The 13,518-nt window shown below is 48.1% G+C and overlaps 2 protein-coding genes across 4 annotated transcripts in view; one reads left to right on the plus strand and one right to left on the minus strand.

The window, feature by feature from the left end:
- Positions 1 to 13,518, minus strand: part of LOC147646091 (serine/threonine-protein kinase PAK 1-like) — a 230,347-nt gene that overhangs the window by 211,611 nt on the left and 5,218 nt on the right. For both annotated transcript variants that reach the window (XM_086873943.1, XM_086873944.1), the window contains exons 4-10: positions 13,340 to 13,403; positions 12,965 to 13,013; positions 11,846 to 11,955; positions 10,963 to 11,080; positions 10,471 to 10,570; positions 9,852 to 10,048; positions 8,807 to 8,944 (exon numbers count right to left, since the gene is read on the minus strand). In XM_086873943.1, coding sequence (XP_086730069.1) covers positions 8,807 to 8,944; positions 9,852 to 10,048; positions 10,471 to 10,570; positions 10,963 to 11,080; positions 11,846 to 11,955; positions 12,965 to 13,013; positions 13,340 to 13,403 — 776 coding nt within the window. The remainder of the gene's footprint in view (positions 1 to 8,806; positions 8,945 to 9,851; positions 10,049 to 10,470; positions 10,571 to 10,962; positions 11,081 to 11,845; positions 11,956 to 12,964; positions 13,014 to 13,339; positions 13,404 to 13,518) is intronic.
- The window catches only part of LOC147646093 (uncharacterized), a 228,306-nt gene that overhangs the window by 200,898 nt on the left and 13,890 nt on the right, over positions 1 to 13,518 (plus strand). The window lies entirely within an intron of this gene.

Below are 13,518 nucleotides of genomic sequence, written 5' to 3' on the forward strand. Positions count from 1 at the left end.
TTATGAATAAGTATTTTTAGTACCATTTACAGTTATTGTGAGTTATTCTCAAAGCTAGATGACATAGTATTGTGATGGATTTGTTATGTTTTTATAATCTTTATAGTGAATCTATGTTACTGTTATATTGTGTTTAAAAGGTGTATATCAAACCTTTAGTTGCCTCTTTGTAGTAACAGAATAAGATTAAGTTATGTTTTTATTTAATATAGATTAAATGTTAATAGAATTAAGAATAGTCAAGTTTTATTATATTTAGGCTTGAATGTTTTTAAGTTAAGTTTTATAACTTAGATATTCTTTTAAGGTTAAGTTTGTTACTTCCTTTTGTCATAAATCATTATTGTTAGGTTTAAATATTGTTTAATTTAAATTGTTTATGTTTTATTGGAGACACTTGTCTAAACTGCAAAGTATAGTTATTTTCCTAGAGAGATGAAGATAGCCACAACTGAGAAAGCTGTGACAGAACACTGATGAACACCTGCTTGTGGATAGAAGGGAATGCAGTCTGTGACACCCTTGACTTCATCAGGAGTTCTATTGGTTGTTGCAATCTCTGCAGTTTTTGTTTGCCATAGTTTTCTTATTTTTCAGTGTTTCCAGAATTTTAAGAAGATGTACCATTGCTGAGAATCAGCTGCCATGGGAGAGGCTTCAGATTAAACCAACTGCTGCATGGTTTAATTGGTCTGGAACCTGAGGCTTCTGATCATTTGCTTTGTACAAATGCATTTTGCTGCATGGTTTAATTGGTCTGGTACCTGAGGCTTCTGATCATTTGCTTTGTACAAATGCATTTTAACAGTTTGCTGTGCTGTAAGCATCTCCTAGCTGCTGCTATTGAGAACCTTGTTTTAGAAATGAGTTAAGAGGCATCTTTCCAGTTTAAAGCCAGGCCCTGGCCAAGCCTTGACTTTACCTGGACAGAATGTTTGCCAGCAGATCCAGATGTTTTCTGTACCAAATCAGTATTTGAGTCACTTTTTGACTCAGCAATTTGACCCTATTAATATGACAGCTGGATCAATTTTGAAGTGGGCTTGGAGAATCATTTCCGGAGGTGGTTATCCAATCCTTCACTGATGATTTTTTGTTTCTGTTGGTTTGCTAACTATGGGATGCTGGTGCAGTGTTTTAGTAATTAATAGTAGTTTTATATTACATATGTTATTAATAATGTTTATGATTTAATTGATTTTTTAACTGCTATAGGTTCTTAATCCTTGTATATATGGGTTTGTGTTTATGTTGATGTTTATAACAGAAGTACATCTCATTTTTTTTTTTTTTAAGAAAACAGGGAAAATTGATATCCTAAAAGCATTTTGATTAGTGTAATTCATTAACTTCAAAGGAAGAAGTGTCTGTGTTTTGTTGACAGGTTCAAAAAGGTCACCTGTCCATCTGACCAGACTGTCTGCCTCTGAACACACGAGATCCAGTGAACAGAGAAGTCACCACACAGCCTTGGTACTCCAGACATGGATCAGAAGTGGAGCTGTCAGGACACAGTTGTGTCTGAGCACTACACAGACAGTTGCCAACAGAAATTTTATGTTGTTATTATGATGTTGTGTCTCTACCAATTTTTCAGTTATCCTTTGTTTTAAGATTTAGAAGGATGTGAAGAACAACCTGAACATCAAAGCCCTCAGTCACTGATCAGCTGCCAGCTGACATCAAGGGAGCAGTGAACGTTCCAAGACTGAATTGTGTTAAATCATGATCTGTTTGTGAAGGAAATTCTGTAGAAGATCTAAGAAAAGTGTAGAGACTCCATCTAACTGTATATAAAGCAAATTGTAGTTGTGTGTTTACCCTTTCAGCAAATTGCTTCCACACTTAGACTACATATATACCAGAGCATGTGTGGTAAAAGTAGTTAGATAATAGTTTAAGATTAAGAGTTTAGCCTGTGTAGTAATTGTTATATTAGTATAAAGTATAAGCATTTCCCCCCTTCAAGAGGTAGTGTAAGCATCTTTGAAAGTTCATTTAACATTAAAGTTTAGCTGTGAGTTTGCAAGTATGGTGTCATTTACATGGAACAAACTGCTTATGGTAATTGTGTTGTGTATAGTCCTGACCAACTGTCTGCTAACTAACATCCAAAAGTGACAGAACATATGGGTCACTCTGGCACACTGAACTGGCCAAAGGTCAATGTGTCTGAGCCTAGCCACACCTGGAGATCCTTTTCACACCTGTCTCATAGGAATCCCTGAATGGGATCCTCCAGCATTTAAAGGTTTAGTTAGAAATGAGACTTGACTGAATCAATTTGCAATGTTGCAAGAGTGCAATTTCACTGTTGGCTTCACATTAAGACAACTTGAAGCCTGCTGGCAAGCAAAAATTACCAAAGTTCTCAATGTTACCATAGGGCCCCCCAAAAGAATTAGATTTGTTAGGTTCCACCAATACCTCAGGTGGATGGATAATGTTTGAACCCCCGACAAAACGTCATTCTAACAAAGTAATGCAGCACTGGGCTGCAGACAACCCTGTAGCTGATCTCGTTACTACCATTGAAAGTAAAGCCTTTATTAGTGGTGCAATCTCACAGAACAATTACCAAAGCGATTAATTAGTTCCATATTCCTAATCTGTGGAGATAGAGCATAGAATGAGATTCCTGCTAATCCACATAGAAAACTCTGTTATTTTGGGAAACTTACTTTGTTTCCATCCAAGCTTACACCAATTGCTGAATGTAGTTGATAAAATAAAAAACATCAGTCAGTCAAAGTGAAGCCTGAATGAATTAAAGCTTAGCAACTCTAAAAAGGCTCACTTGTTAGACTAAGAAAAAATTGAACTTAACATCCACAATGTTAAGTGAGCTTTCAGCCGATGTGAGTAGTGTATGTCATGCAGTATTACAAAATCGAGCCACAATTGACTTTTTGCTCTTAGCACAAGGACATGGTTGTGGGGAGTTTGAAGGCATGTGCTGTCTGAATCTTACTGATCATTCCGTTTCCATCCATGGGCAACTACAACAGCTACAGGATGGGTTACATGCCCTGAAAGAAGATAGTGACCCCACTGGAAGTTGGTTCTCCAGCTGCGGCATCACCGGATGGTTGAGGTCTCTTGTGCTAGAAGGGAGACAGACTTTACTTATAATGTTAATGGGGATGAAAGTCTAAGTTGTGTGTTATCTTGTCTTCATAAGAGTATAGAATGAGTCACATCCAAAGCCTGGTTTGTGCAAAAAGAGAAAGGGGGAATTGTTGCTATATTTTATATATTAGTAAAGGCCTGTCTGCACAAACCAGTCTTTGAAATAAGTCGTGATATTAAGGGCTGAAATCCTTGAAACTTGCCTGCAGAAGAGAGAGTAAAGCAAAACAATATCCTTGTGTACAAGGATAAGAATGTAAACCTGTGTGTGTTTGCCAATAGTAACTTGCTCTGCCCGCAGACCCTGTAGAACCCTATAAAAGGTGTGTTAATAATAGAAATAAATGGCATTCACAATTACTTCTGTTAAGACTGGTGAACAGCTCGGGGGTCTTTCAACACCAAACTATGTTGAGATGGAAGAGAAGAAAAAGCCCCAGAGATGCCGCACAAGGAGGGTCTGCAAATCCAGTCCAGGGAGCTCCGAGGAGGAAAGATCCCCCCAGTGCCAGGAACACGGCCAGAGATCCAGCCGGAGCTCAGAGCAGGAGGAAAAGCCCCACAAGTGCTTGGAATGTGGGAAGGGTTTCAGGTGGAGCTCCCAACTGATCCAGCACCAGGTGATTCACACTGGGGAAAAGCCCTACGAGTGTGGGAAATGCGGGAAGAGCTTCACCAACACATCTTACCTGATGAAACACCAGGTGATCCACACTGGGGAACGGCCATATGAGTGTGGGAAATGTGGGCAGAGCTTCAGAAGTATCTCTGACCTGATGACACACCAGGTGATCCACACAGGGGAACGGCCCTACACCTGCTTGGAATGTGGGAAGAGCTTTGGGTGGAGCTCCTACCTGAGGGCACACCAGCTCATCCACACTGGGGAGAGGCCCTTCGAGTGTCCCGAGTGTGGGAAGAGGTTTCAGCGCAGCTCTGATGTTCTCAAACATGAGCGGATTCACACAGACGAGAGGCCCTTCCGCTGCCCCGACTGCGGGAAGAGCTTCCAGTACAATGGCCACCTCACCGTTCACCGGCGCATCCACACTGGGGAGAGGCCCTACGAGTGTCCCCAGTGTGGGAAGAGCTTTCTCCACCAGCTCAACCTTGACACCAATGGAGTCACCAGTAAGGGAAGCCCTGCGAGTGCCCCGAGTGCGGGAAGAGCTTTGTGCGCTGCTCCAGCTCCATCCCCCATGGGAGGATGGGCGTTGGATGATCCCCAGTGACCCCCGTTGGGCAGAGCCCTGGTGATCCGTGGTCCTGGTGATGCGTGTTGGGAAGACACCTGGCTGGGAGGCTCCACATCTTCCTGGCTCCCTATGGGCACCTGGATGAAAGCAGGGGAATGAAAATCCAACAGGATACAGAATGACAGTGGGAATTGTTGACTTTGAATCTTCAAGAACTTTTTGCCTCAGGAGCTGTGTGGGCAGAGAAAAGGGGGTGACACCGGGCTTGGGGGCCCAGAGGGGAGCACACACACTCTGTGGAGGGGAGGACACGACCCCCGTGACCCCACCTCACCTTCCTGCACAGGCAGAAGCCGAGCCCCAGTGCCAGGAAGATGAAGGCCAACGTGGAGCCCCCGGTCCCCGTCAGCATCTTGCTGCGGGTGGCATTTCACGCATCCCTGGGGCAACTGCCGGGGTCAGGACCCCCAAAACCTCTCACAGACATCCCAAGCCTTTCCAAGGACCCTCCCAGTCTCTCCCAGCCCACGCAGGACCCTCTGAAACCTCTTTTGGAGTCACTAATTTTAAACAATTAAGAATTAGAGAAAAATTAGAGATTATGGCTAGAGATAGGCCTTGCTGGAACTAGTTAGAGTTAATGATTTAAGTGAGAAGCAGGATTTGAGTTAATGAATCTTGAACTTAGGTAAAAAATTACTTGTCATTGTATGTTTGGTCAGCTGTGCTTATAATGTGAAAAGAGAAACTGATAAACGGGTTCAGGAAGATCACAGACCTTACATCTGGAAACCGATTTAAAAGTCACAAGGAAGGAAATTGGAATTGTACCAAATGTTATTTGTAATGTCAACCATTGTAAAGGTAGAAAGGTGAGAGTGAGGAAGAGTGGTTTTCCTTCATCTCTTGATGACCACTACATGCCAAAATGACCCCCTCCTCAAATTAAGGAGCCCACCATGCAGGCATAATGACTTTTTAAATCATTACCGTGCATTTTAATCAAACCTGGGGAATGGGAAGTGTTAGCATTATGCATATGCATTAGTATTAATATGTATTAGTATTTTAGATATTTTAAGACTTCTGTAAATAAATAGACACTGGAATCTTTTGTCAACTTGCAGTGCATATTAAGGCGTGAGTCCCACACTCACCCAGTGCTGTGATTAAACATCCACTTTGTAACTTTAAACTGTTGGAGAGGTTTTTTTGTCCATTAACAGATTGGTGTTGATACCAGATCAGTATCACTATTTTGGTAAATCACTGCCAGTCTCTTCCCAGCCTCCTCAGGACCCAGCAGAGTCCCTCCTGTTCCTCTCAGGATCCCTCAGCCCCCTCCCAATTTCTCCCCACTTCCCCAGGACCCCCAGACCCTCTCCCAGTCCCTTCCCAGCCCCACCAGGACTCATCAAGACTCCTTCCAGTCTCTTCCCAGCACAACCAACCTCATCCTAATCCCTGTTTTCCAATGCCCAATCTCCTTCCAGTCCCTCCAGGCTCACTCAAATCCCTCCCAGTGACACCCAGCACCCCCAAACTCCCTCCCAGTGTCCACCAGGACCCCCAGAACCCCATCCCACCCTCCCCAACATCCTTCAAACCCCTTCCCAGCCATCCTAAGCACCTCAATCCCTTCTCCAGATTAAACCAGGCCATCTCAAACTCCCTCCCAGTTCCTCCCAGCACACCCCAATCCCCCTCTGGGCCCCCCCAGTGCCTCCCCTTCTGTCCCCGACGCTGTGGGGGCCGGGCCATGCCCCAGTGCCGGCTCAGGGGGTGCTCCAGGCTGACGTGCTCCACCTGGCAGCTGGAGCTGAGCCCGCATTGCCGGGGGAGTATCCAGCAGCACCAGGAGCTGCTGGCTTCAGCTCAAGGGCACCAGCGAGATGGACACGCTGGGGTGGGCGCTTGGAGAGATTGGGCACACTGGGATCAGCTGGGTGTGAAATGGTGCCAAGGCCGGTCAGCTCTTCCTCAGCTCCACGCCAGGAGTGGAACACACCTCAGGAGCAGGATGACCCGAGATGTGGCTTAGAGCAATGCTCTACAGCACTTAACAGCTGTCAGGCACAGTGTGGAGGCAAGAATGGGGGGAAGGTCTTTTATATTGGGGTTCAGAGAAAGATTTAGTCTCCCAAGGGTCCAGGGACAAAAGACACAGAATACAAGTGTACAGCAATTTATATATGGGGAGGGCCCAGGGGTGGATACAATTTCAACCAGTGAGGGATATCCTGGGGAGGGGAATAGGACACATGGACCAATGGGGTGCTGTGGATTAGGGGATTTCCAAAGGGGACGTCCAAGCAGGGGGTTGGCATAAGGCAGGATTGACAGGGGACATTTGGGAACAAGGGGCAGGGTGGACAAGATTGATAGGGAAGGTGCTGGAAAAAGGGGTTGGGATACAATGATAGGCAGGGCAGGGGAGGAGATAACTTTGGGTTATACCAACAAAGCAGGGGGGTAACAGCCTGGCTTGGCTGCAGGGGGGTCCCAGGGTGTGAGGATGGGGGGTTTGGGAGGGTTCCAGTCCTGGATACAGGGGTGCACGGGGGTCCTGCTGCAGCGGAATGGGAGTTCAGGGGGATCCCTTCCTCTGTTCTGGGGTTCAAGGGGTCCTGGTGCCTGAAAATGGAGGTTCATGGGGGTTCTGGTGCCCAGAAATGGGGGTTCTGGGAGGTTTCCATTCCCGAGAATGGGTGTTCAGGGGATTCCAGGTTCCAGATAAGGGGGTGCAGGGGTTTTTGGGGGTGGGTAAGGGAGTTCCAGGGTTCCCAGTGCCCCGAAATGAAAGTTCAAGGGGGTCTCTGTGCCCAGGAAGGGGGGTTTGCCCGGAAATGGAAGTGCAGGGGTTCCCCATTCCCAGTGTAATAAATGGAATTGATTCGTGCTACTTAAATTGCAACTGTTACTAAAGTTATCATTAGAAACGATCAAGAATTAGTGTTACAAAGCAGATGTACCCCTTTGCAGATGTTACACGTCAAAATTAAGGTACAGGATGTAGTTTAGAAAATAAATGGTCAGTAAAATCAGAAAAAGGAGGAAACTTATGGGAAACATTAATGAATATGTATAAGCATACAGTATATAAGTTTAGCTTGAAGTGCTTTGTTTCGTACGTGAGGTGAGGTGAGAAGAACCCCCCACACCCCAGTCGGTTTTGCTTATGCCTTAAGCATTTGTAACCACTGGCCAATTATATTCACATATATATATATATATAAATATGTATCTGAATATATCTACTAAATTGTATCTCTTTTTTACTAAATTCTATTCTTTTATTATTTTGTATCCAATTTATTAAGCTATGTTATCAATTAATTAAATTTGATTGTTTGGAAATTTGAAAGTCATTTATAACACTACTATATCAAAAGCAGTTAAAAGTGATTACAAACTGTGCTATATCAAAATCGTTGTGATTATAATAATTTGCAAAAGCCAGCACATAATAGCAAAGGGCAACAACAACATAGTTCTTTATCACAAACACAGGGCAGGTTTTTCCCTTGCATGGAGCACTTGGGCCTTCCCCGGGCCCCTTCTGCCCTCCCGCAGAACCAGAGGCATTTTCCAGCGCACACAGTTTGTAAGCAAGAGCCGGCTGCAGCCCAGAAGGCTCCAAGTGCCTCCTTCCAGGCTGACTCTGCAGATGCCGAGGCTGCTCTGGGCTCTGCCAGGCTCTGCTGGGGCTCAGCTCTGGGCGAGGCTGGGCCCGCTCTCCCCTCGCAGTGCTCCGGGCAGCTGAGTCACAGCGGGAGAAGGACAGGACACCTCAAGGGATTGAGGTTTAACAGAGATTTTATTCAAATAACTGCCATAACAAGCAGGCTGTCCTAACTATTCTAACTAACTAGCAGTCCTAACTACCCTAACTAACTACTTGTTCTAACTACTGTAATGAAAATTGGCCTCCTGTGCTTCATCTCCTCCTGCGCTGCTCCCTCAGTTGCTTTGCTGCAGTGATCAGAGGGGTCAGGCTGGAGAGAGGCTTGGCTGATGACAAAAATGGGTGCTGCCCAAGGGATAAAAAAGAAAGAAATGAACTGTTACTTTCCAGAGTCAAGTTCCTCACAGGCTCTGTTGCAACGGGACAAAGGGGAATGGTTTGAAAGTCAAGAGAGGGAAGCAGGCTCAGATTAGATGTAAAGAAGAATTGCTGTAGCAGGAGAGTGGGGAAACACTGAGAGAGGGAGCCCAGAGATGTGGGAGGTGGCTCCTCCCTGGAAACATCCAGGCTCAGGTCAGGCAGGGCTCTGAGCCACCTGATGTGCTTGAAGATGTCCCCGCTCGTGGCGGGGCACCAGCTCCAGATGAGCTCGACAGGAGCCTGCCAAGCCAAAGCAGGCGAGGATTCTGCTGGCTTTGCATGTGAAAAGCAGCGGGACTGGAGATGATGGGAGGGGGCTCCACAAGAAAAGCCCTCCCTGGCGCTGCCGTTTCCCCCGCAGCCGCTTGGCATTCACCTGCAGCAGCTCCTGGGCAGAGAAGCGCCGCTCCTCGTCCGGCTCCAGGCTGCACTCGAGGAAGTCCCGCAGCAGAGCCGACAGGCGCCTGGGCTCCTGCAGCTGCGGGCTCCCGTTCTGCCGGATCAGAGCGCGGGCCTGCAGGAAAAGCAAACACAGCGCTCTGACAGCTTCCTCCACACCCACACGTGCTCACATCCAGCCCGCTTTCTCTGCCCCAGCTCCCCGGGCACTTTCCTCCCTGGCACAGATGCTGCTGCTCACAGCTCATTCTTCTGGGCCAGCCAAAAAACCCAAACCCTGGTGCAGCCACAGCCATTGCAACATCCAAATGATCTTGCCTTCAGAGCTGATTGCACTGGCTGACTTTGTCAGTAGGAACCTCCATCAGAAATAGCCCATTTTGCTTCTCCAAATACACACACCAGCTTTACAGGCCATTTTCAAGAGTCAGTGTGGTCTGCCTGTGTTATTTCAAGGGATTCTTACATCAAATGCATCTCTGCAGTGCCACTGACACTGAAGTTAAAAGTATTCCTGATGCCCCATGCCAGAAACTGCCAGGCAAGGAACAGCAGGTTTGTGTGGCTGAAGGCTCAGGCTTGGTGACACAGAGAAAGTAGCTTGGACTAGGAAAGAAATGTGTTAGACTGTGGGGATGTTAAACAATCATCTTCATGTTTTAGACAAGTTTCCCAGTGAGAAGAGCCAGGGGGAGTTCATCTCACAAAACTTCTTTTAGAAACTCCTTCAGAAAACTTGTTGGGTTTGGGTGTGGGGGTTGGGGTTTGTTTGGGGTTTTCTGCAAGACAACATTAGAGCTGATGCACTTGCTTCATGTATTTGGGTGATCCTCACAAGAGCTGCAACAACTTAAATGCCAAAGCAAATTGTTGCTGGAGACTGCAGAATATTTGTCTGTGTTCAGGCTCAGGTGCTGTGGGAATTCCCTTTGCGATGTGCAGAAACCTCCAGCTGCTCCTCCCAGTGCAGGGTCACCCTGTGCTCACAGGCCTCTGCAAAGCCTGGAGAATTTGCCTCTTACCATGGCCCCCGTTTGCTGGAAGTAAGGAGGTTCTCCTTCCACCATCTCGATGGTCACAATGCCAAAGGACCAGATGTCCACCTTGGGGCCGTAAGGAGAACTGGTCACAACTTCTGGGGCCATCCAGTGAGCAGTGCCCACCATGGAGCTGCACTGGTCCTGCTCAGGGCTGAGCTGAGCGCAGAGGCCAAAATCAGCTGAGGACAGAAACAAGCACTGTCAAAGGCAGCTGCAATGAGGAAACCAAGCACAAAGATTCCCCACTCTCAGTCTGGGAATGCAGTGCTGAATCCAGCTGGAAATGTCCTCAGGGCTGTAGCCAAGGAAAGATGGAACTGGACCCTGAAAGAAGCCCTCAGCTTTCATGCTTGGCTTTACTGATTTCCTTTGAAGCTTTAGATTGCAACTCCTGCCCCTCTGGGAGGGCCATACCCAGAGCAAAGGCACTCCTGACAGCCTGCTCTCTGCACTCCTGAGCTCTCTGCACGGGGCAGCCACTCTCAGCTGGCAGCAGGGGCCGGGCAGTGCCACCAGCAGCACTTGTGGGGCTCTGGCCCTCACTGGGAAGCAGCCCCACAGCCGCACCCCGGGAGCGCCGTGCCTGGCCAGGAACACCCACCCAGCTTGACAGAGCCGTCCATTCCCAGAAGGATGTTGGAGCTCTTCAGATCTCTGTGGATCACCCGGTTGGAATGGAGGAAATCCAGGCCCTGCAGACACTGAGAGACAACAAGAAACACGAGGGAAAAAATCAGAGGCCAGAATATATCATACAAGAAAGGACAGTTTAGAATTCTGCCAGCAGCAACTTTGCTGTGACAGCCCAGGAGTGCAGTGCAGACAAGCTCCAGGCAAAAGGTTCAAGGCAAAGCTGAGAACAGGAAATCAGATCCAAAAAAGACAGAGAGTACCACAACAGCAGGAAAGAAGACAAGAACAGAGTAGAAATGCAGTGATATTTGCTGGCCATTCACTTCAGAGGCTCTTTCCTCTCCAGCTCATAAAAACAACACAGAAACAAAGGCCTGAGCATGGAGCCACTCTGCTCTCACAGCCTCTTTGGAAGGACCATGGTGTCCCAGCCATGGGAAGCACAAGCAGGATCCCTCACCTCCTGACTGACAGCTGCCATCTCTCCTTCAGCCATGCGTGTCTGTCTGACAATGTCCTGCAAAGTTCCTCCATCCATGTATTCCATCACCAGCCAGAGATCTCCATCAACAAGGAAGCTGGAAGAGGAGAACAATGGCACAGAGATGAATGTGCATTGCTCAATTCCCCCAGGGAAAAGCCTGGAGTGGAGTTTTGTTCCCAGGTCACTTGTCAGTGAGGACAGAATCAGATGGAGAGACATTCCTGCCAGGCTGCACAGTCCTTGGAATCTGCCCAGGCTAAAGGAGAAGGAGGCACCCGGGAGAAAGGAGAGGCCTTAGATGGCAAGCAGGTGAAAAATGCACTTTAGCAACAGCCCAGCTCAATGTGGAACCACAACACTTGTCCCCAGCTGCTTCAGCATCTGAACTCATCAGTTCCACCATTCCCTCCGGAACAAGGCAACACAACTTCCAGAGTTATCCAGGGGAGGAGGCCGTGCAGCACTTGGGGCAAAAGCAGTCAAATGCTTGGAAAACCTTGCACAAAGTCCCTTCAGAAATAGGCAAGGCCATTGAAAAATGGGAAAATCAGGCATTTCTGGAAACAGGAACCTGGTCTTCCTGTCACCTGCAGCAATGGGAAAGGGCTGGGAAGAAGAAGCCAAGGAAAATAATTTCTACCAGGGTTTATCAGCACTTGCTGTAAAACACAGCAAATGGGGTCAACTTGAAGAAAAAGGCAAAGCAAAGCAACAAAAGCACATGGAAGGAGTGAAGTGCCAGGCTGTTGTTCTGGGAAGATATGGCCGGGTCAGGCATTTTCAGAACAGGCTACAGACTGGGGATGCCAGGAAAGATGAACGCAGGGCCCGTGTATGGGAGAAGACCTGAAGCACTCACCTGTCCAGAGAGTTGACAATGTTGGGGTTCTTCTTGTCCTTCAGGACCACGACCTCATTCACAGCTCGTTCCCTGTTGTGCCCTCTGAGACTCATTTTCTTGATGGCCACCTGAAGGGACATTGCAGACCTTTAACTGGAGCAGTCTGTGGCAGGAGGCCACAGCAAACACGGAGCGAGTCTTTTTGGAGCGAGCGAGCCGGGCTGTGCCAAACTGCCTTGGGATGGGACACCAGAGCTCAGCAAGTGCCATTCCCACAGCCCATTGCTCTGCTCGCTGGGGCTGTTACAGGACTCATGGCCAGAGACATTTGGCTCTGTAAGCTCTGCAGAAATGCTCCCTCAGCTGTCAGCCTCCAAGCTCTAACAACATTCTCTGCACCTACAGTCTTCTCAAATGGCCTCAGCACTCTTAGGATTATTATTCCAACACATTTTGCAAGCAGGAGGTAATTCTGTTTCTGTGCACACAGAGCAAAACCGCCGGGAACCCTTTAGCAATTCTATGGCATTTGGCCAGGATTTCAAATGTCCCTGCCCTGTTTGGGATAGCACAACAAAGCAAACGTGCACATCCATTGCTCAGATAATCCCTGTCCCAGCTGCCACTGACACCAGACCCAAACACAGCTGCAGGGTTTAGGAGAGAGCTTTGCTCTGGACATCCATCTTCTCATTTCTCTCCTGTCTCTGTGGGGACAGCTGCAGTAGGACTAAAACCCCAAACTGAGCCCAAGCAGGATCTCTCCTTAATTAGGCCTTGAGGTATCCTGATGAAACTCAGGATGATAAAATTGATAAACAGTGTTCCTGTCCGAGGCTGGGATGAAGGTAAATTGGGCCTCAGTCTCCACCAGCTGATGCATTCACACTTTTAGACATGAAGACCAGGCCAGTGTGTCCTGCTCTGACAGACACCGCTGCCCCCCTTGCCTTCCTTTGGGCACTTGAGAAGGACCAAGTCTGTCCCAGCTGTGCTCTGCAGGCTGACCCTGCTCTGCCTTCAGAGGAGCAGCCTGTGCAGGAAAGCTCTGCTGGGCCCCACAGCTCCAGCCACAGCTCCCAGCAGAGGGGAAAGCCCTCGAGAGCTGCCAGACGTGCTGGGCGTGTTGACACTGACCTCTCCTCCCGTGGCCCTGTCGAGTCCTTTGGAAACGGTTCCAAAAGCCCTGGAGACAAAAACAGCAGAGAAGAAAGAAGCAGCGCTTTAGGCCCTGGCAGTGAAAGCCAGCCCAGACAGGAGATCTCTGCTGCCTGCAGCGTTCACAAAACGCCCGAGTGCATCCACCCTTCAAACAACAGCACAGCAGCCACCAGCCCTCTGCCATGCAAGGTGCCTTCTGACCACAGTTATCAATTCTGATCAGCACTGAGAGGCAGCAGCATCGTACCCCAGTGTCTGAAGGGGTTTGGAGCTCTCCTGACTTCTCACTGCATCCTGCACCAGCAAAATACCTGGGCCCTGCTTGTGCAGAAGTAACTGCCTTGCCCTTACCCTTGGCCAATCTGCTCCAGTTCCAGGTATTTCTCGGCAGGCTCCCCCACGCTCACGGTGTTCCCTGAAAGAAACCAGGTGGAAGATGCTCACTCTCAGATGAGAGCCAGAATGCAGCCCCACTCCCTGGGGCCGGGAGCCCCTTGCTCTCAGCTGGGGAAGGACAATAAATGACCCTG

The sequence above is a fragment of the Cyanistes caeruleus genome, unplaced genomic scaffold (assembly GCF_971803275.1).
Source record: "Cyanistes caeruleus unplaced genomic scaffold, bCyaCae1.hap1.1 HAP1_SCAFFOLD_125, whole genome shotgun sequence".
Taxonomy (NCBI): Eukaryota; Metazoa; Chordata; class Aves; order Passeriformes; family Paridae; genus Cyanistes; species Cyanistes caeruleus.